This window comes from Rattus norvegicus, chromosome 5 (assembly GCF_021556685.1).
Source record: "Rattus norvegicus strain SHRSP/BbbUtx chromosome 5, alternate assembly SHRSP_T2T, whole genome shotgun sequence".
Lineage (NCBI taxonomy): Eukaryota > Metazoa > Chordata > Mammalia > Rodentia > Muridae > Rattus > Rattus norvegicus.
In genome coordinates, this window is record NC_141538.1 from 144466309 (window position 1) to 144489794 (window position 23486).

The following is a 23486-nucleotide window of genomic DNA, read 5'->3' on the forward strand; positions in this document are numbered from 1 at the left end:
AAGAACTTCTCAAGGACCCACCTACTACCCCAGGGTCACTCACACAAGCAACACACACAGTCCATTTACATCTGCCACTTCATTTATTGTTTTTATTTGCAGGAGGAGTTGAAACAAAAATTTAAGGGTGTTTTTTCTCTCTCCCCTAAACATGAATCATTCAAGTAAAACCAATTTAACTATTGAAATTAGCAAAGTAAAGGGCAGTATGCAGGGCAACCTAAGAGCAAAGGCTGAGGGAGGAGGGTGCAGTGGGTATCCAACAGATGCACGGATGCAGTGGTTCACCTGCTGGGGACCGCGACGCCACCCCGGAAGGCAAGCACAAGAACCCTTTAATGAGAATGCCCCCCAACATCTGAAAATGTTTCAACCCAAAACATAAGGTTAAAAAAGAAAAAAAGGAAAAACCCAAAAACACACAACCCCACAGACCACCCAGCCATAACCACCATCCTTAATCATAGGCGTCTTTTCATTTTATAAAAAGATTAATAAAAAATATTGAAAAAATTATTTTCTCATCTTATATTTGTAAAGATAATAGAATTCAGAAGTTTCTTAGAAAACCCCGTCCAGAAACTGCCCTCCAGTTTCCACTCCTTTTGCTGAAGACCAGCAGGACTACAAAGTTCAGGATGCTGGAGCTGCTGGTGAGAATGGGAAGCCCAGCCCAGGAGAAGTCAGACAAGAGCAGGGTGCACGGGGAGGCTGGGAGCAACTCCATGTGATACATGGCTGTGTAGAAAGGGGGACACGAGGTGGTCAGAAAGGCCTTAAACTCCTCCTTAACATACAAAACCGGCTGTACAAAGATCCAAGCAGTTTGGTCCCAAACTGAGGTGAACACTTCAATTTTTATTCACATGCTTTGTTTTCTCTTAGGAATCAAAGTTGCCCAAATTAAAATCTTTATGCTAATATTACTACATATCCCCCACCCCCCCCCAAAAAAAAGGAAAAAAGAAAAATATAAGGACTTTTAAAAACTCAGGACAGGAAGAGATTGAAAACCAAATTCCCATTTAGTTCCAAATGAAATGAAATTAAGAAAACTTGGTTTCTAATTGGGGGTGGAGTGGGGATGGGACGACAAAACCAACACAAAGTCCAAGCATCGCATCCTTCTCCCCACCCTGCCCCACCCCACACAAACAGCAGCCGGAGCCCAGTGTGCTCTGCTGGAAACATGGGCCTGATGTAGGCTCGGTGGCAGCGTCCTGTCCAGTGAGACAGCACCAGGGACACACTCTGCTGTAGTGGGATTCTGTGTGGCTAGTGGGTTGTGGGGTGGGGTTTTCAGGATCTTCTTGAGGCTCCTTGTTTAGCTCGACCAGCCTCTCCCAGTGCCTTTCTCCCCGGCAAGGGCTCCATCAAGAGTGGCCCCTACTCAGCTGAAGGTTGTAAACTGTCCTTTTCTTCTCTGTTCTCTGTCCCACTCTCATCGTCTTCAATCTCCCCCTCCTCCCCACTGAACTTGTCATGGGCCCACTTGGGGCTGGTACTGGATTTCCTGAACATGAACCGGCCCCGCCCCCGGGGGAAGGCTCCTCGGCCGCGGCCTCGGCTCATCCACTTGTCGCTGCCCTCGCCTTCCCGGTCGTCATGCTGCAAGGAAAGAAGACGGGCATCAATCAGTGCTAGCCTCTACTCTGTACCCATCCACAAAGGCCAGAGAGCCCTCTCAGCCTCCTTTTCTGCCCTTCTCCCGCTCAAAACTCCCACAGGCTCAGATCCAAGAATATCATTGGTGTACCTAAGGAGCTCTGAGGACTAAGGCAATACCGTGAACATCGCAACAGTAATAGAGTGATGGAACGCCTTAAAAAAGCAGGAAGACCAAGAGGCATCTCATTTAATTTTGAAAGTCAATCATACTAACATATGAAATGGAACCAGGCCATTAGATAACAGAAGACATACCTGGGGCTCTAGCACTTTCAAACCTTCCACCCCAGGTTGCCCTCTTGTAGCACACCCCCTCTTCAGCTGTATTAAGGAGGAAAAGCAGCCTGCACCTTTAACAATCCCTGTTCCGACAGTCTCCACAGCAGAGATAACAAAGAGGTGAGTGAGTGAAGCATTCTGAAAACCTGTACAAACCACCCCATCAGTCTACTGATCAGACTTGGTACTTCCCAGTAGAGTGCCACACCCAAGAAAGTCTTAGCTCCTGAAGGTCAGGGAAGCTGCCAGATGCCTCGGTAAAGAACAGAGCAGATTGGCAATGCTCCTCCCTCAAGTGGCAAACAGAAGCTGGGACTGGCCTTTATAGGGCCCCTTCCTTTCACAACAACCCCACACCTAGGTTTTCTAGAAGCTTCAAATTGGCTCCAAGCAACTGGGCACAACCGTCAAGAGCCACTCGGGCTTGGATGAGGCTGCTGAGTCACAGCGAGGCTGAGTTACTGCCTAGGTAACCGTCCAGAGGGGCGTGGGAGCGATCCACAACTTAGGTGAGGAAAAGCCTAGACCTGCCTTTCTTATCAATCCACCAACGGAGGGTGACAGAGACTGTGGGTAAGTGAGGAGTCTAAGATCACAGGATAAGAAAGGCAACAATAACATCTCTTGTTTGTTCTGGAATCCATAAACTGACTTAGCCCTCCAAAGGCTGCACTATACTAACATATCCACAGTGCTCTAAGCCCCCACACAAATTAGACAGACCAATTAGAGCCCTCAAACGAGTCACTGTGTGCAAAAGGCTCTCTGCCCCTTGCTGGTTAGTCCCAGACACCTACCAAGTAATACTTCTTGCTCTTGGGTGTGTACTCGGGATCCCATTCTTCTTCCCGGCTTCTCTTTTGGAAATCATTGTTGCTGTTGTTGTTATTGTTACCAGAATAGTTTCCTCTGCCCCAACCTCTCCCTCTTGCTCGAAATTGCTGTAGAAATAAAAGAAGCAACAGGAACAGAGGTGAGCAGTAGAAGGTCCCTGCGTTCTGTTAGAACATTTCCGGACAGGGAATGGAAAGTTGTCTCCCAGTTAAGTAGTTAAACTAGTTTCTACCTATCCCTTTCTCCGCTCCTCCCAAGTAGACAGTCCAGGGGCTATACATAGCCAGAGGCCTTCCTTTAAATAAGAGCTAAGATACAGAGGAAAATTCTGGGATGGGAAGCTATAAAAGGCTTTGGAGGTAATTACAAACAGAAGCAAGTGAATGGAGAAGCTTAGGGAACCAAAGAATCTACAACTGGATAGCTCATATCAGAGGCAAAAGAACGGATACTCTACTGAGATTTACTAAGGCCTAGGAGGAGCCGGAAGTGTAGAGAAAGAGGGAGGGAGCCCTTACGAAGGTTCCCCGAGCTCTGCCGCCTCTTTCATTCGGACCCACAAAGTCTTTGGTCCCCAATCTGGATTTGTCAAAACCTGTGGTGCTCTCCTCCCTGTCCTCTGCTTCCTCAGGGTACTCCTCTGCTTTGTAGGAGTGAGATGACTGGGAAGAGGACGAGGAGGACCTAGACCGGTCTCTTGCTCTGCGGTGCTTCCTACACAGACAAAAAGAAGGAAATCAAGACAGATAACCACTGAGCAACCAAGTCATCGCCAACCTGCTCACCCCACCCAAGTAGACCTGGGGCCTCCTCCCGTTCTCCAGTCACTTTCAGTGATACAACAGTTTCGAGGCCTGTGGTAAATATGTATCACACATACAGAACACAAAACAACCTTGGCCTCCAGTGTGGTCTAACACATGAATCAACAGAGAAGGCTAGCAGGCCTGGGAGTCACAGCGGCTGGCTCTGGCTCTGCAGCAAAGCCCCTTTGTTGTGAGCTGTCACTACTAGTACTCAAAGGGACGCTGTGTTGTGGGTGGGCGCAGGGGGTGGGCGGCACATTTAAGGATGAAACACCTTACTGGTAAATCAAGTTTTCAACAAAGTGACCAGGGAATTCCACATTACTCAATTTATAGGTGACAAAGCTGAGCAAGAGCCTTGATTCAAACCAAATCGTAATTAGCCCACTCCTCACCACCCTGTACTGATCTCAGATAGGCTGTGTTGTTAAGCCCAGAATTGGCAGCAACTTTTTCTGGAGTAATTTCTCTTCTTTCCCTTCATCTGGGGGGGGGTGGGGGGAGGATTACAGACTAGACAAACTAGATGACGATGATGACTAAGTGTCTATACACTACAGAATGGTGCCAACCCTGCCAAAGGTAACAGGAGTCTGTCTACTAAATGACTCTAAAGTGTCAGAACCAAGCTTCCAGATAAAGAGACCACAAAGTATTTCTCAGTTCTTCATTTATGAAAAGCACTTTGGGACTGGAGAGTTGGCTCATCTATTAAGGGCACTTGTTTGATTCCCAGCACCCACATAACTGCTCAAAACCACTGATAACTCCAGTCCTGGGGAGCCAACACCCTCCCTTGGCCTCCTTCAACACCAGGCATACAGTTGAGAAAAAAGACTCATACACATTAAAAAATAAATAAATAAATAAATAAATAAATAAATAAATAAATAAAAGGCACTTTGTCCTCTGTGACTGGCTGGTTTTGTGCCAACAGGACACAAGCTACAGCCACCACAGAAAGGAGCCTCAGTTGAGAAAGGCCCCTATGAGATCCAACTGTAAGGCATTTTCTCAATTAGTGATGAACAGGGAAAGGCCCAGCCCACTGTGGATGGAGCCACCCCTGGGCTGGTGGTCCTAGGTTCTATAAAAAGGCAGGCTGAAGGCTGAGTAAGCCACGGGAAGCAAGTCAGTGAGCAGCACCCATCCATGGCCTTTGCATCAGCTCCTGCCTCCAGGTTCCTGCCCTGCTTGAGTTCCTGTCCTGACTTCTTCCAGTGATGGACTATAGATCTGGAGAGTAAGCCAAATAAACCCTTTCCACTCCAACTTGCCTTTTGGTTGTGGTGTTTCATCACAAAAATAGAAACTCGTGACTAAGACATCCTCCTACTTCCTTCAGCCCCCACTTTAATATCTACTTATGAAAAGGAGAAGCTTACATTGTTGTTGTTCTCATGAACAGAATGTGAAAATCCAACCACTCCAAAACTCAGTGCTATTGCAAGAAGTTTTGAGAAGTTGGGCTCTCTCAAGAGGTCCCAATTTGAGCCAGGCCCAGCACTCAAGAGGTAAGACGCAGGTGGGGCTCTGTTAAGTTCAAGACCATAGGTCTATCAAGGATATAAACCCTACCTTGAAAAGCTAAACCCAAACCAAAACAAAAAAGCCAAAATAAACAAAGTTTTTACCAATTGTACAGAAACACAGTAATAAGAAGAGTCATGTAATCAAATCATTTTCCTTTGACTCAGCCACTCAAGCATTCTGTGCCCAAAGGAAGCCAAAGAGGGCATTTGTTGGCTCCTCAGGACTGGATGGTTCGGAGTTGTCATATGGGTATTGGGAAATGAGTAAGTGCTTTCTGTACAGTGGGGGGCTAGAGAGTGGCTTAGTGTTTAAGAGCACTGACTGCTTTTCCAGAGGACCCAAGTTCAATTCCCAGAACCCAAATGGCAGCTCGCACAGGTCCTTAACTCCAGTTCCAAGGGATCTGACACCCTTACACAACAAACAGAGTCAGGTAAAACACAAAGGCATATAAAATAAAAAAGTAAATAAACAGAAAAACTATGGAATACCTGAGGTCTCTACTTCTGAGAGCTTAGTTCTTCTGACACCTTAGAGTCATTTAGTAGCCCACTGTTCCCTTTCATTGGTAGGGCTGGCATTGCCCTAAAAAAAACCTGCTTAAGCAACTTATTAAAAGTTACACTGCAACTCATGGGTAGGCATACTTCAGAAAGAGCCAGCGTAATTACTTATTTACGCTCAGTCCTGAGGTTTTTGTGGGAATTCACCCTCTTCACCAATAAGAATGTAGTGTACATTTATCATCCCTACCTTGGGAGGTAAATGAGGACCAGGAGTTCAGGCCACCCTTAAGCTGCTCTACGGTGAATGAAGCCAGACTGAGAGACCCGAGAAAAGCCTGCCAGTTCAAGTTTAGAACAGCAGAGAGGCTGCTTTTTGAGAAGGAAAAGGCTACAACTCTGCTGTTTGATGAATGCTGACCAAACCTGTAGAACCTTCCACAGTGCACTAACGCTGAAAGCAGCTCAGCTGGAAACCTGCACGGTATTCGGAGGCCCAGGACTTACTCCTCAGCAGCACCAAGAAAGGCAAATAGAAATTTCATGGCACCGGCACACTGTTGTCCTACATAACTCAACAATGACTACTTTAAGAAATATTTGGAGGGGCTGGAGAGATGGCTCGGCAGTTAAGAGCACTGACTGCTCTTCCAGAGGTCCTGAGTTCATTTCCCAGCAACCACATGGTGGCTCACAACCATCTGTGATGGGATCTGACGCCCTCTTCTGGTGTGTCTGAAAACAGCGTCAGTGTACTCACATAAAATAAATTCTTTGAAAAAAAAATATTTGGAACACTTCTTTTAAACTGTCTGTGAAACTAGTTTAAAACAACAATCCTCTCCTATCTAGTTCTACCTGGTTATTATTTTTGTTCAGCAATAATGACTTCCTAAACGGTAAGTCCATTGAGAAAATGTTTAATGAGAAAAACCATGTCCAAAAGATCTGTCAAACAACCTTTCCCAATGAATCCCCATAACATCCTTACCAGCATTAGTTTCTTGCACAAAGCCTTCTTTGGACTAAGGTAACAAACATTACCTAGATATAGAAGTTCTATTTGCAAGTTAGAAATCCCCTTTGACTATCACATGGTATTTAAGACAAAGCTGCAAATGCTTACATTCCTAACCAGTGTACCACAAGAGCCCAAAGGAACATGTGCTCTGTGCTCTCAGGTAATCTCAACACTGGAGGGCAGAGTGTTTTGTTCCACATAGTAACTTCTAAGCCAGCCAGGGTTTTGTGTTCAGACTGTAGCAAAAGGCAAAACCAAACCACTACCACTAAGACAGTGTAGTGTGGAAAGACTTTACTCCAGAATTTAAGGTGTCAGACAGGGGTATCACATACTTCTGCTTCTTTGATCCTTTGTGGGTTTTCTCTGTCTTTTCAGTTGATCTTTCTCTTGAGTGGCTAGAGTCTCTGGAATCCACCGACTCTCTTGATTTACCTCGCTTAAGATCTCTCTCCTTATGTTTTTTACGGCGTTCAATATCAAGGCGAAGATCAACAGGATCATCTTTGTACTTTCCTTCAGCCTGCCAAAAAAATGTCAAAATTACGGTTTGGGGATCCAGAACTGCTGACTCACTCATTCTCAAATGTGGTTTCTACTAATGGAAGCCCTGGGGATCTAAGAGCCTCGTCCCAGCCAGGTTTTGTTTTGCTTTTCAAAAGAACAATCAAGGTGCTATCTCTTGAAAATGCTGTATGTGAATTTTTGACTGGCTAGGTGTTCACGCTGAGATGGCCAAAATCAATTCTGGAAGGTGTTTCTATTAGTTTTATAGGAAATGCTTACTTCTCTCTACCTAAAGCGGTTACCAACTACTGTGTGGAACTACCTTAAGGTATTTTAGGAATAAGAAAAGATAAAAAAGCAACATTGGCCAGATCACCTCTGCAATGGCCTTCAATAACACCCAGGGAAAATTCAAGAGGGCAAATGCCTAAGATGGCTTCAAGGACATCATGCACTGGGACTGGTCTAATAGAAACAAGCCCTCGCTAACAGGAAGCCGTCTACTCTATATTAACATCTTACACACATGAACCATAGACTTCCCAATGCAATAATATTTCACTGAAATTAATAGCAAGAATGACAGGAAGGTTTATTATTTTATCCACCTGTTTCTGAGAGGATCTAAGCCAATAAATAGACAAATAAATGACAACAAAGGACAAATGCAGCCACCGCTCCTAGGCCACTAGACAGCATCACTAAGAAGCTGGCTGTTGGAGGCATGGAGCACAGATTTCTGCTGCTTCACTAGGGCCAGGCATGTGGAGACAGGGGTAAGGGGTCAATACTTTCAACCAAAAAGACAAATTTGTTTGGAAAATTTTAAAACAGCATTTTTAAAAAAAGGTTTCAGCAGCACAGAACAGCCATCTTTCATTTCAAATTTTAAACTGTATATATGAATGATGGTCAATAAATATTAAGATCTTAAAAATTCCATCTATTTATTTTACAGTAAGAGACTGCATGAGTTTAAACCTCTTAGTAACAGTGTTATGTGCACATCATTGCAAATATAGCCAGGCCATTTTAAAGTAACAGTAATTGACAGATGATATGGTACAATGTTAGGAAAAAAAACAAAAAAGCGCACCAGCTGTTGAACACAGTCTACTGAGTTAAGATATGAATATTTCACTCTGCTCTGACATGCATGTCTTTCTGAAATCATGGTTGGAAATAGTGCATGTAGACAGTTGATTTGATAATACTTACAAGCAGAAAAATATCACAAAAAGTTTCTTCTCTCATCATGGGCACTTGTTCCAAAACGCCTCTCTTTTTTTTCTCAAGCTCACCTCAATAGACTCTGGGGTCATTTACCATATTCTAACCACTTCACAAAGGTTGTTGATACATTTTAATAAAAATTAACCCTTTGTAGTTCATTTTTAGAATTATGCCCATCCTTAAAAGAAAAACACAAACTTAAGTAGAGAGTAATTTAAACAAACACATTTCTGTCAAGTTCATGCCCAACGCACTCATTTTGTTGGAATTACTGATCAAAGCAACAGTTCACCTTGTAGCCAGGTTCCCGTGGACTTTTCAATTCCTCATGAGTCAAACCATGCTTTCTGAATGTACTGGGGGAAATGTCTATCCTCCTAAAATTAAAAGTACAGTAATTGCATACTATTCTACACAACAGTATTAGTCAACATTCTAGATCCTAAGGTATGTAATGGAGCCATAGATGGACATAATTACTTTTCATAGTTTATCTGTTGCCATGTATATAATCCCTCACTCATTCTCTCTCTCTCCCCCCCACTCTCTGGGATTAAGTGTATATGCCTAGCTGCACTCTATCATTAGACCTGTAGCAAAATTACACCCTCTCACCCCACACAAAATAAATAATTTAAAAATAAGTATTCATAGCCAGGGAACGCATGCCTTTAGATCCAGCACTTGGGAGGCAGAGGTAGGCAGATGATCTGAGCCTGAAGCTACCCTAATGAGTTACAGAATAACCAGGGCTACATAGAGAAATTTTGTCTCAAAAACAAACAAAAAGAATTTGTTTTTATTTGTGTGTGCCTGTGCTGGCCTCAAACTCAAGAGATCTGCCTGCTCCCGCCTCCCAGTGCTGGGATTAAAAATGTGTATTGCTGGGGGCTGGAGAGATGGCTCAGTGGTTAGAGCACTGACTGCTCTTCCAGAGGTCCTGAGTTCAATTCCCAGCACTCACATGGTTGTCCTTCTGGTGTATCTTAAAATAAGTGTGTACAGTGGTTTTTTTTTTTTTTTTTTTTGGTTCTTTTTTCCGGAACCCAGGGCCTTGCGCTTCCTAGGATTTACCACTGAGATAAATCCCCAACCCCCGTGTACAGTGTTCTTACATAAAATAAACAAATAAATCTAAAAAAAAAGTGTATTGCCACGCCCAGCAGAGCTCTGTTTCTTCCCAACAGTGCTACTTACTAGTTTGCAAAGTAGATTCAATCTTAGATTCGCTTATAATCACGTCTACTACCCTGACTGCATATGTATGTTCTGTTTAACTCAAAGAGCAGTTCCCATCTTGAGAATCTAAGTACATGGGTCCATTAGTTCTCTGTAAGACTGGTAGTTCTAGTGAGCTGACAGACCCCACCAGATGCTATTCCTAAGACTGTTTTTACAAACTTGGTCTTACCCGGTACTTATCTGATTGACTACTAAGGACTTACAGGTATGATCAACTTTGTTTCTACACAAGATCTCCATGTGCCTGACAAATCCCCTAATACTCATCAATGTGAGTTTAGAATCAAGTGACAATTGTTTTACCACAACCCCAGTGTAAGGTTGAGGACCTCACCTGTGTATCTCTGGGCTTTTCTTAGTTTTAGCTGCTTCTTGTTCATTCCCTCTCTTTAGGTATTTAGTAAAGCGCTCATGCAATGTCATTCCAGAGGATCCAAAGTGATGCTCTGTAAGATTCAAAGAAATACATGAATAGGCTATCAGAGGCAGGTATAATGGTCAACTCCCCCAAGAACCTGTAGCCTTAGAGATAAACACAAGTACTCACACCCAAGTAATACGCTGGGAAAAGGAAGAAAGCAGCGGGTTCACAAACAATCCCATGCTGGGTTTCTAGTTTGTTCCGGTATCTTGGGAACAGGACACAAGGACAAAGACCCTGGTGCTCACCTCCCTTTGGGGCACAGGCTCAATGACTACTTGACTCTAACTCTAGATTGGGCCTGTAACCAGCCCAGTTCAGCTTTCTCAATCATTTATTGCTCTTGGCATTTCTCAGCCTGACCACCTCCATTTTCTCAGGAGACAATAGAACTTGGCAAAGACAGGTTGCTGTTCTTCCAGAGGACACAAGTTTGCTCTCCAGCACTCTTCTCAGACAGCTCCAAACCAACTGTCAATCTAGCTCCCAGGGGATCTGATGCTCTTTTCTGGCCTCCATAGGAACCTCCCATTCCAAACACATATATAAATCAATAGAAAAGAAGTCTTTAAAGTCTTCATACTTTTTTTTTTTAAGATTTATTTATTATATATAAGTACACTGTAGCTGTCTTCAGACACACCAGAAGAGGGCATCAGATCTCATTACAGATGGTTGTGAGCCACCATGTGGTTGCTGGGGTTTGAACTCGGGACCTCTGGAAGAGCAGTCAGTGCTCCTAACCGCTGAGCCATCTCTCCAGCCCTAAAGTCTTCATACTTTGTGTTGAGAATTTTGTAATCATGACTACAGATTGTTAGCATTTCAAAACACTCATCTCTATTAAAATATGGAAATCTCTCACTGAAAGTTGTTCCTTTAACCTAACCTATAGCTTTAAAGATCCTGGAGGCTTCCTCATTCCCTTGTCATCCTGTTTTAGAAAGACAAATATGCAGAAATCAACTCACCTTTAACATGATGAACAATGGTCACTATGTGCTGGGCAAACAATTCTGAGGGGCTACGCTGCGACTGAGCTGACTGTATGTGCTGGAAAATGGAACGGAATTCCTGCTCCTTTTTGTTGCTATGGACTAGATCCCGACAAAGCTTTCGTTCCTGAGCCAATAAGCCACTGGGTCTGAAAAACAAATACATGGAGATTTGGTGTAACAAGAGATACACAGAGTCCAAATTCTTTAACCATAAAAATATTCTAATTCTCAAGATAGCCCTCCTCCCGCCCCCAATGTAACTCAAGGCTGGTTGTGAACTTGTGATTTTCCTGCCTCAGCCTCCTGAGTACTGGAACTGCACAATTGGGCCAGCCTTTATAAGCTTGGGTGAGGGTATAGAATGCAGGGCATCAAAGCCAGGGCCTTTGTACATACTAAATATCTGAGTTTTCCAACATGGAACCACAGCTTCCTCTTATTTTGTGCCAGGGAGGGGAGGATGAAAGAGTGTGGAATACATAAGTAAAAGTCAGAAGACAACTTGTAGGAGTCATTTCTTTCCTTCCAGATCACCAGGCTTAGTGGATCTTGCTAGCCCCTCCTTCCTTTTTTCTTTGAGACAGTTCCAAGGTTTTGTTTTGTTTTGCTTTGTTTGTTTTGGTTTTTGAGATAAGGTTTCCCGGTGTAGCCTTGACTGTCCTGGAACTAGCTCTGTAGATCAGGCTGGCCTCAGACTCAAAGATCCACCTCCCTCTTCCTCCTGAGTGCTGGGATTAAAGGTGTGCAGCACCAACTGCCCGGCAATTCCAAGTTTTAAGCCTATCCACAAATGTTCCTTTTGTTCTCTATCACATTACAACTAAGGAAAGGTTGGTCCAAAATTCACTGAGAATCTTCAAGTGGGGAAGTATTAAACCTTAGTGACCGTACTTGTTTCAACACATACATCAAACAAAAATACTGTAAACGATCAACTAACTTGGCTAGGAAGGTCATTCAACGAGGCAACATAAAGAAGTGGGGCTGGTGAGATGGTTCAGTGGGTACAGGTGATGGCCACCAAGCCAGGGCCCACAAGGCAAAAAGAAAAACTCATTCCCACAAGATGTCCTCTGACCTTCTCGTGCATGCTGTGGCATGTCTGCCCCCTCCCCGCTTCTTAAACAGAAGTAGCAAGAGTGGATGGAACATGTGGCTAGAACACCACTCAGGCAGAGTTCCAACTAACTGGGTAGATTATACTAAGTCAAAAAGCAGTCAGTCTGGGTTCTACCATGCTTTCCTGAAGTTAGAGGAAGAACGGAAGAGGCAGAGTCCATCAATTTGAAGTTTTCTGCTATTTAATGGTGGCAAAAAATAGATTCTGGTGACCCACGTAAAATGGAGACACGGTTCTCAAGTGTCTTCATAGGTAAAAGAAACAATGTGGGTGTGAGTTGGTTTGGAGGGAAAACAGACCAAAATAGTTGCTCCAAGTTCCCAGAAACAAAGAAAGCCAGCCACAAAGGGCTGAAAGATCCTTTATCCCCACAATGCTCATGGGCCATCATCATTCTGTAAGCCATAGTCACTCTCCACTCCAGGGACAGATATAAAGGTGCTGGCACTGACAGGTGGCAGCAAGGAAACTTTCCATCCTCAGAAAGACTGGGTAAGGAAACTATTTAGGCCATTAGAGCCCTGGGGGTCAACAAGGAGCACTCCTCACCGTGCAAGGTCCTCATCGAAGGAGTCCATCCGGACATTGACCTGGGCCTCCCGAGTAATGGAAAAGGAAGACTTCCCTGAGGAAAAGTCTCCTTTGTTTCCCAGCTTGTCACGGCTCTCAGAGGTCTTCCTTGGGGGAGGCGATGAACTTTTCTCCTGGACCGCCTTGTATGCAGTCACCCGGAAATTCTTTTCTGGCACAAAGCCCCTGTGCCCACTTTCGCTCCTCTTGGACCCTCCACGTTCCTCCTTTCGGGATCTCTCTGTGAAAGGCTCCTCCTCCAGCTCCTCTGCTTTCCTCTGCTTTTCCTTCCCTGCATGCAGGCTCTCCCACTTGCCTGACTTCTCTTCCTCCTGGTTTTTGCTTGCACCGGCTATGACTTTAGATATAAATTTGGGCTCATCATCAAACTCAGGTTCCTTCCTTCCCTTACATTTGTCCTTATCTTGTTCATCCATCTCCTCCTTGTGGAAGTCAGCCATCTTTTTCTCAAAGTCATCCCGGAGCTTATACCTTTTGGGTGACTGGCTGCCTCGGAAGGGCTTCTCAGTGTCCGTCTTGGGAGCAAATGGATCAGATTTCATTTTGACATCAGCATCAGAGAAGCCCCCTTTCTCCTTCAGCTTCTCTTTATCAGTATTTGTTTGTTTCTGCTCCTTATCCTTCCCATTCTCCGTCTTCTGCTCTTCCAGATACCTAGTTATAAAGACACAAGGGAGACACACAAGAGACCTAAGCCTCCTGCTCTGGTTTGAAGTCTCTGAGCAAGCATACCTATCTTTCAGTATTATCAGAACTGTCTACCTGTTCTTTTCTAAACATTTCTAACAATTTATGAGCTCAGCATTTAAGAGTCAGTGGAACTGTGCCTTATAAAAACAACCAAAAACCCAGAAGAGCAAGTTATTTAGGATACTGAAAATTATTTTTTACTTACCTGCAATGTGGTCTAAGGGGAAAACAACTAAAGTCTTACCCCAACTTTCACTCATTCATTTAAAAATCTGCTTTCAGCAAAGCAAACAGAATGTTCAACCTTGGACTGTTTTGATTTTATACAACTCACATTTGGAAATACAAGTCTCAAAAGAGACTTCAAATTTGCTTCAAGTCACCTAGAAGATCTACATAATGAAACATACTGTGAACACATAAAAACAAAATACTTGTTAATGGGGGAAATTATGAAGGGAGGTGGCAAAATCATTATTCTCCTAATAGAAAAGCAGGGACCAGACTCAAACCTACACTCAGTGCTGTCAAGGACTAAAACATATACTGCAAAGCAACCTAACTGCAGACTTAGGTAATTATGGGCAATAAATGGTCAACACGAATGAACATGGCAAAGAGCCACATGACTGCCAGCACCAGAGAATGTGCTACCAGGAGTAGAGAACTGAAGAAGGAACCTCTCGCTGAGTCTCTCCTGACTAAACAGTTCTGGCACCTTTCCTATGACCTCTGACTCCATCCAATCCACACAGAAACAATTCCTTATCAAACTCACTATGCTCCCTTCCAGGGTAACACAAAGCTTGCAACTTCTACTAGGACATACACCTGCCCTGTGTTTTTAAATAACGGCTCTCCTGGACTAAGCCTTGGCCTTTCCTATTTTGCTCATTCTCTTCAGTGTGGCTCTTTATCATGATGGACCAATGTGTATCAAACACGGCAGATGGTAGAACCTAGAGGTTTACAGTTCCAGTGGCCAGTCATGTTAGCAAAGACATATTTTTGGTAGCTGACCCTCAAACCTCTACTATTTCCTAGCTTAGATTGGTAGAATCCAAGGCAGTGTTTAATGAAAACACACCATTGCAGACGAGTCTAAAGAAACTTGTACTACACTACATACGCAGGAAACCTTGAGTTAGGCTGAAGGTTTCCTGAGGCCTTTAATGAAGAGTCAAGGAAGCAGGTATTACCTTATTGCTATTAATCAGAGCAGTAACTCAGGCATTATTATTGCACTAAGCTGCTGGCCACTTGGGGATGCGGAAATGAGAAACTTACCTTTTTGTGTAGGCTGCTCCTCCCGAAGCAGCGCTCTCCTCTTTCTGAGATGAACCATATGCAGAGCCAGTGGCTGGTGGACTCTTACCCACAGGGCTCTTTTTGGATGGACTCAAAGACCCAGAGCCATGGTCAAACGGACCTTGGTGTGCTCCAGACTGATATCCAGCACCGCCTGACATAGATGAGCCCATCTGGGATGCATTAGAAAGAGGAGGACTAGGTTTGGGCACAGGGCTAGGGCGTGGTGACCTTCGCCTAACCACCACAGACTGGAGGGGGCTTTTGAGAGCTGGGCTTCTCTCCCGGGGACTCAGATCAGAAACCGAGGCCCGTGATGCAGAACCAGTGCCATAGGTGGTAGCATCTGGCCATGGCTTTGAGCTCTCAGACCCTTTTATATCTTGAGAGGTGCCTCCAGAAAATGTCTGCTCCTTAGCCTCATCTCCCTGGTTATCACCAGCTGCCTGAGATGGCCGGCTATCCTTGGAAGAGGACTTTTTCTCTTTTGTAGACTTTCGCTTAGATGATTCAACTCTGCTGTGGTTGGAGGACGACCGGGAGGACGAAGAGCGTCTTGACCTGTCAGAGGATGACTTATCCGAGTTCCTAGAATGGCTCCTGGACCTTGGTGAAGGGGACCTTCTCTTGGGGGACCGAGATCGGGATCGGCCCCGACGAGGGCTGTATGCTTGCCGGTAGTTCTGCCAATTAGAACGGTAATTTCCATAGCCACCTCGGTTATACTGGCCCCATGGATAAAAGCCTCGGTTTCGTCCACGGAAGTAATAGGGCCTTCTGTAGCCTCTGTTGTGACCTCGGAAATCTCGATTCTGATATACTCTGGGGTGATTCCTTTCTCTGTTATGAGCTGGAGAGTATGATCTGGAACGAGACCTAGAACTGCAGAGGAAGGGAATGGGGAAATGTTTTTTAAAGAGCATTTTCAGTTAAAAAAAATAACTGCCAACAAAAGGTAACACTCCAATCCATATGGTTCTGTATATTTGTTTTCAGTTTTGTTGTGGAAGCAATTGTTCCCTCAATTCTGTAAACTAAAGACATACAGGCACAGGACACTTAGCAGGTAGATAAAGGTCTTACATATGAGACCTGAGGTTGTAAAGGCACAATTGTAACAGCTTGCTGTCAAACAAAGAACACAGCCATTGAAAAGCTCAAAAGAATCTGCCAAAATTAGATCAGAAAAACACAAAACACTACTTTTGTTCTAGAGACTGGAGATGGTTTAATTTAGGTCAAATTTCTGTGGCTGAACTCGATGATCTCACTTAGGTACCACAAGGTGGCACTATCTGACTGTAAGGCACCCAAGCACAGGGAGAGTCACCTCCCCACAGTGTGAACATCTTTCAACTCAGCGGCAAGGCCAGAACTGTTTTTTTATTTAATACAGGAGGACTGTGACAGAGCCAAGGTCCACTGAGAGAACCACAAGAACTCAAAAATAAAATGCCTTAGACAACCAGGAACCATCAAAAAGGCCAAAGCCAGGGCCGGTGTACTGGCTGGTTTATGTCATCAGAGAGCAAAGAGCCTCAATTGAGAAAATACTTCCCTAAGATTGGGCTATAGGCAAGTCTGTACTATGTAAGACATTTTCTTAAGTAGTGATTGATGGAGGAGGACCTAGCCCGTTGTGGGCAGGGCCATCACTGGGCTGGTGATCCTGGATTCTAGAAGAAAATAGGCTGAACAAGCCACATAACTAACACCACTCCATGGCCTCTACATCAGCTCTTGCCTTCAGGTCCCTGGCCCATGTTAAGTTTCTGTCCTAATTTCTTTTAGCGACGAACAGCAATAGAAGTATAAGCTAAAAATAAACCTTTTTGCTTCTCAACTCGCTTTTGGTCAAGATGTTTCATCATGCAATAGTAACCCTAACCAAGACAGCAAAGAAGTCAGAAATGAGGGTAGTCAGCAGGAAGTCTGACAACCTGAGTTCCATTTTTGGTTTGATCTGATCTCAAGGGCCCACATGCCAGAGAACCAACTCCCACAAGTTGTCTTCTGATTTCCAGCTATGTGCTACAACTAACTAACTAACACACTAACACACACACACACACACATAAATATAGTAATTTTAAAAAGTGGTTTGTACAAATTCACTTAGTTCTCTCCTCCCAACCCCCACCCCCACCTTTGGTGCGGCAGGGACTCAGGGTAGCCCTGGCTGGCCTGGAACTTGCTATGCAGATTAAGCTGGCCGCCTCACATTTCCAGAGAGCTGCCTCCGCTGCCCACTGAGTGCTAATATTTAGGACATCTGATGAGATTCTTTTTTTTTTTTTTTTGGTTCTTTTTTTTTTTTTTTGGTTTTTTTTTTTTTTTTTTTTCCGGAGCTGGGGACCGAACCCAGGGCCTTGCGCTTCCTAGGTAAGCGCTCTACCACTGAGCTAAATCCCCAGCCCCGAGATTCTTAAAATACCATTTTTTAAAAAGATTTATTCATTTATTATATATAAGTACAGTTACTATTTTCAGACACGCCAGAAGAGGGCATCATATCTCATTACAGATGGTTGTGAACCACCATGTGGTTGCTGGGATTTGAACTCAAGACCTCTGGAAGAGCAGTCAGCTCTCTCAACTGCTGAGCCATCTCTCCAGCCCCCTTAAATACCATTTATTCTGCCAATCATAATATTACTATTACTATTACTAGGGGATACTAAAAAAATATGATCTCTCAAGATATAAAATAAAATCCCTTCAGAAACAATAGCATAATCAAGGTATATGGTATTCATGTATGGAAATCGATAATGAAATTCACTATTTTGTATTAATTAAAAGTCTAGCCAGCCATGCTACTGCACACCTAGTAATCTCAGCACTGTCAAGGTAAGGCAGTAGCATCAGGAAAAAGAAACAACACTCAAAGCTACACAGCAGGTCTGAAGCCACTCGGACACGTGAGCTACTGTCTCAGGAAACAACACAACGGACCAGGGAATGGAGGACCGGTTCAATGGTTGGTTAAAAGGACTGGAGAACTGGCTCAATGGTTAAAAGAACTTGCTACTCCTCCAGAGGACCATAATCTGGTTCCCCACACCCACAGCATTTCACAGCGGGTAAGCTGTCATAGCTCTAACTCCAGCTCCAGAGGATTTGGTGTCCTCTAGCCTCTGCAGGTGCAGGCACAAACACAAAACAGAAACCTTCTGTCAAGCATGTTAATATACATGTGATCTTAAGTTAACCTGGGAGGCCTGGGCAGGAGAACTGAAGCTAGAGGATAGTCTAGGGGATTTAGCAAGACCTGGTTTGAAGACAAAATTTAGAAGGGATTAGGGATATAGTTCACTGGTACAATGCTTCACTTAAAAACATGGTCTTTCTAGACCGTAAACTTGCCTGAGAGGCTTTTGTGTGTGCACAGAACCTTACACACACTCAGCAAGCACTCTCCCATGGAGCAACACTGGGCCATGTTTGCTTTTGTTTTGTTTTTGAGACAGGTTCTGACTATGCAGCCTTGATTGGCTTCAAACTCTGAGATCTGCCTAACGCTGCCTCCCAAATGTTGGGACTAAAAGAGGACATGTGCCAGAGTTCCTGGCTACATGTGCTTTTAAAATGATAGTTCCTGAGTCCTGAGGCTTGCCAGATGCCCGATAGCTCATCAGATAACCATGCCTGTCACTAAGCATTTCAACCCAGGGTTCAATCCCTGGGACACACATAAAAGGGGAGTATCAATTCCTGCAATTTTCTGACCTCATACTAATTGTGGCACTGCTTGCCCATTATATATATATATCAATCATCTGCTCTTGCAGCAGACCTGGGTCAAAGCATTCACATGCTAGCTCATAGCTATATATTAGCTTCAGTTCCAAGGAATCTGTCACTCTCTACTGGTCTCCAAGGTCACTGTATGTATATGATGCACAAACACCTACAGGCAGGCAAAACATTCATACATATAAAGTAATAAAGATAGTGTCTTCTCTCCTATCTTTTTCAAGGTCTTGTTTTACAAAATCTCTTATGATAATTCAGAATCAAAAATATTAAGTGGTAAATTAAAAAAATAACTAATTCTTTAGTGCCCCATTTATTTGTTGTGTGTTGGATGTGCGTGCCAAGTGTATTGTGTACAGGTGGTCAGAGGACAACTTGAAATCAGTTCTCTTCTTCCACCTTGAGGATCCCAGGGATCAAACTCCTGTCTTCAGGTTTGATATTTATCCACTAAGCCACCTAATTCTTTAGTTTACCACATTTCGGTCCCCCCCCCCCCCCCCGGGGCTGGGGACCGAACCCAGGACCTTGCGCTTCCTAGGCAAGCGCTCTACCACTGAGCCAAATCCCCAACCCCTAGTTTACCACATTTCAACAGCTTTTTTTTTAAAAGATTTATTCATTTATTATATATAAGTACACTGTAGCTGTCTTCAGACACCAGAAGAGGGCATCGGATCTCTTTACAGATGGTTGTGAGCCACCATGTGGTTGCTGGGAATTGAACTCAGGACCTCTGGAAGAGTAGTCGGGTACTCTTAACTGCTGAGCCATCTCTCCAGCCCCCTCAACAGTTCTTATTATGGTAAAGTGTTATTAATATTCTACTTAGTTATTCATTGCTATTAATCTCTTTCTGTAGTTAATTTGTAAATTAAGCTTTATCATAGATGTATATACAAGAAGAAACATAAAACTAAGTATAGGGATCAGACCTAGCTGTGATACAGGATCCCAGATATACACAGAATCTTGGAGACAGTAACTCCCTTTAGGAAGTGTTGTTTTAAGGATTTGATAACAGTATCAGGAGAAGCTGAAGTTCAGTTCAGAAACTGAAGATAAAACAGAATTGGTTTTCTAGTATTGTCCATTGTTCTTAGATCTATCTACACCATAAAGAAAAACAACTAGCAAAGATGCATCTAATTGTCAATTAACAGTTGCTATCTAAGCAAAATTTAAAAGTCAAGAATAAAAACTTACCTTCTATATTTTTCATTCAGAAACAGTAACAATAAAAAAGGACAGGCAGAGGCAGGCTATGAGAAGGAGTATGATCCCACTGAAGGAGATCCATCACCAGCCCTAAGGAGGGTGTATAATTCATGTTCCCATACTTAGGTCTACTGCTGCTCCTGTTACCAATTACTAGAGTAAGGGAGGACCCTGTGGCTCCCTGCAGCCAAAGCTGTAGTCACTAAGATGCAGAAACATGAGGCTGGCTCTGCAGACTGCAAAAGTATTTAAAGTCACTGAAAAGGATACAGTCTGAAATAAAGGGGGAAAAAATGAACTTTCTCCAATTCTGTAGACTCAGCAGTTAGTTAATTTAAAGGCATGGTTTCTCAAACTCTCAGGATACTTTCCTTATAGGAGAGGGAAAACAAAAAGAAACAACAAAAGCAAAACCATGAAACAGATAAGCCAGAAATAAAAAGCTGAGCATACAGTGGCAAGCTTAATCTGCTTCTTAAAAACAGAAGTCAGGCAATAGTCAAGACAAAAAGCATTATTTTCTAGGGACAAAAAAAAAAAAATTCTTCCATAGTTTACAATCTTCTAGGTAACAAGATAGCACTTAAATTGGCTCTAGACCTACCCAACAAATTGCCTGTTTACGACAATGCTCCTTCATTCTCAAGTCAATCGCCACGACAAATGTGTAGATCAGGAGACAAGATCTGCCCAGAATTCCCGCTGTTTCAGAGTTGGTTGGCATGTTTCGATTTGGTCTGTATCAGTTCAATTTTGTTGTTTAGCTTTGGCTGTTCAGTCATACTTGGCTTTGAACCACTTATTTAGCTTCCATTTACCGAATTAAATTTTAAAATGGTATCTTTCAGAACAAAATGAGCTGAAAATGAAATTTAAGTCACCTAAATCAAGACTGTGTGCAAGGCAGGACTCTGTTCCATCCCAGGCCTGGACATTAATCTCTTGAGGGATAAACATAGAATCAGTAGGTTTCCCGTCCGTATTCATACATCCCCCTTTGTCCAAGCTCTGATCTAAAATTAATTTTGAGGCTGACTTTTCACAGATTTCACTAAGATTTAACTTACTTTTTTGTTAGGAAAAGGAAGATTTTTTTTTTTTGGACCAATTACATGTTTAATGTTTAAGTACTGTAGAACTACAGAAGTCATCAAGAATAATGACTTTATGTAGAAAAGGTTTAGTTTCATAATAAATTGCCAAGAAAAAGATTCTAGGTACTACTTACTAGAATTTCTAAGATGGTAAAAATGATACAGTAATACCTTGCTAATTCAATTTGGGGGGAGGGGGGAGGAACTGCACAAAGATCACCTTGAATATTTAGTGGTTCTCAAAAATTCACAAGAGGGGTTGGGGATTTAGCTCAGCGGTAGAGCGCTTGCCAAGTGAGCGCAAGGCCCTGGGTTCGGTCCCCAGCTCCGAAAAAAAGAAAAAAAAAAATTCACAAGAAAAAACTATAAGCATTAAAATCAATCCTTAGAAGAAAATTTAAACCTTTTAACCCCAGGATTCAAGAGGCTGAAACCTAAGGCTCTCACATTCAGTTCCAGCCTGGATTACACCATCTGTCATGAAAAGAACAAACCACCATGCTTTCAATGAATGAGAAGCCTGCCTTAACAAACCATTCAAACAAGATGCTGGGCATCTCCTGGAAACATAACCGAAATGGAGATGCTTATTGAAGGTTTGAAAACTAAAGTATTCATTTAAAAGTATTTGTGAAAACTAAAAAAAAAAGTCATTTTTATATTTAGCAAAAGAAAACTGTTGGTGTTTATAACTGATTCTCAGTTTTAAGATCTGTTTTGCTAAATTAAATCAATTTGTTAGTGATCAGCACATTAGATATATACCCATGATACCTGGTAAATCTCTAAAGTTAACTGAGTTTAGTGGATTATGGTTTCTCTCCAAGGCAATGCTATTAGTAATATTAATCCTTAGTTGTCCTTTCATTGCTGATAAATAAGTTTGAAATAAGCCTTCAAAATCACTTTAACAAAAGATAATCAGCTGCATGACTTTAACCAAGGAGTTTAGACACAAATGCTCTCTTCTAAAGTGAGTGGAAGTATAGGACTGTCAAACAGAAACGAAGCAAACAGCCTCGAATCCTACCTGCCCCATGACAGGAGTCATTCAAAACCCAAATCAATACAATCACCATTTCAGCACACAAGACCACACCCCCTTACCTCAGCCTGCGCTTCCTTGAACGAGAGACAGATCGGCTTCGGGATCGAGACTTTGAAAACGAACGAGACCGAGATCTGGATGCTGATCTTGACCGAGAAGAGCGAGACCCAGACTTGGATTTGTTTGTTTTTGACATCTTGGAAGAGTTTACACCTAATGTTAAGAGAATTCAGTCAAACAAATTCACCAGTTCTGCAAATCTCAACTTCTCTAAGCATTTGGGGTCATAGGGGAAGACACACAACACAATTATTTAAAGCCAACTCCTTAACAAGGAATTTATGGCTATGTTCATAATCCAAGGACCTGGGAGGAGAGGCAGGAAAGGATGGTTTATGTAGTTACAGGCCAATCAGAGCTCCATACTGAGACTCCAACTCAAAACCCAAAACCTTTCATGTGTAGATGTTGGGGGCTAGAGAGATGCATGAGTGCTGGTTAAGAATACAGAGGACCGGGGCTGGGGATTTAGCTCAGTGGTTAGAGCGCTTACCTAGGAAGCGCAAGGCCCTGGGTTCGGTCCCCAGCTCCGAAAAAAAGAACCAAAAAAAAAAAAAAAAAAAGAATACAGAGGAGCGGGGTTGGGGATTTAGCTCAGTGGTAGAGTGCTTGCCTAGCAAGCGCAAGGCCCTGGGTTGGGTCCCCAGCTCCGGGGGGGAAAAAAAAAAAAAAGAATACAGAGGACCTTAGTTCAGTTCCTACCACATTGTGGCTCACAGCCACATGAGAACCAATCTTTGTATAAATGATAGAGGATGTGAAATTCCCTAAATTACAGTAGACTGTTTTAAGTTGCTCGATGAAGATGCTGAGAATCTATCTCAGGTCCCCTACACAAACTAGTACAATTTCACTGACTAGGCCATTCTCTAGCCCTAGACTAGATTTCTAGCAATTGGAACTCCAGGCCTCACACTTTCATGACAAATACTTTTTTTTTTTTTTTTTTGGTTCTTTTTTTTCGGAGCTGGGGACCAAACCCAGGGCCTTGCGCTTCCTAGGTAAGCGTTCTACCACTGAGCTAAATCCCCAGCCCCGACAAATACTTTACTGATTCAGCCGTCTTCCCAACCTTACTGATTTCCTAGTATCCATATTCTTTCTGTCTGTCTCTGTCTCTCAGTTCTCCAAGACAGAATTTGTGCAGCCTTGGCTGCCCTAAACTTGGCTCTGTAGACCAGAGTGACTTGTTGGAATTAAAGGCATGCGCCAGCTAGTCTCCATGTTCTTCAGAAGAGTCACACTCACGGCCAAGTATAGTAGTATGTACATAATTTAATCATCACACTCAGGAAGCAGTCAGATCTCTGTGAATTTGAGGCCAGCCTGGTCTACATACAAACTCTAGATCAGCTATGGCTACAAAATAAGACCCTATGTCCCCCTCAGGCTGCAAAAAAAGACACGGTGTCAAAAAAATAAAAAAATAACTTGCATATCACATCTGGCTTTTATGTGGATTCTGGGGAGCCAATCTTAGGTTGATAGGCCTGCACAGCAAATACTTTCCACAATCAGCATCCTCCTGGCCTCCAATATGTTTATGATTTATTGAA

At 43.2% G+C, this 23486-nt stretch overlaps 1 protein-coding gene across 16 annotated transcripts in view; it reads right to left on the reverse strand.

Moving 5' to 3' along the window:
• Window positions 1-64: 64 nt before the first annotated feature.
• Thrap3 (thyroid hormone receptor associated protein 3) overlaps window positions 65-23486 on the reverse strand; it is a 42058-nt gene continuing 18636 nt past the window's right edge. For 5 of the 16 annotated variants that reach the window (XM_087549298.1, XM_087549299.1, XM_087549300.1 and 2 more), the window contains 10 exons: window positions 21930-22083; window positions 14734-15636; window positions 13228-13410; window positions 11019-11191; window positions 9961-10072; window positions 8677-8761; window positions 6980-7167; window positions 3300-3495; window positions 2745-2888; window positions 65-1608 (listed from right to left, as the gene is read on the reverse strand). In XM_087549298.1, coding sequence (XP_087405424.1) covers window positions 1387-1608; window positions 2745-2888; window positions 3300-3495; window positions 6980-7167; window positions 8677-8761; window positions 9961-10072; window positions 11019-11191; window positions 13228-13410; window positions 14734-15636; window positions 21930-22066 — 2343 coding nt within the window. In that variant the 5' untranslated portion in view covers window positions 22067-22083 and the 3' untranslated portion in view covers window positions 65-1386. 16 annotated transcript variants of the gene reach the window in all.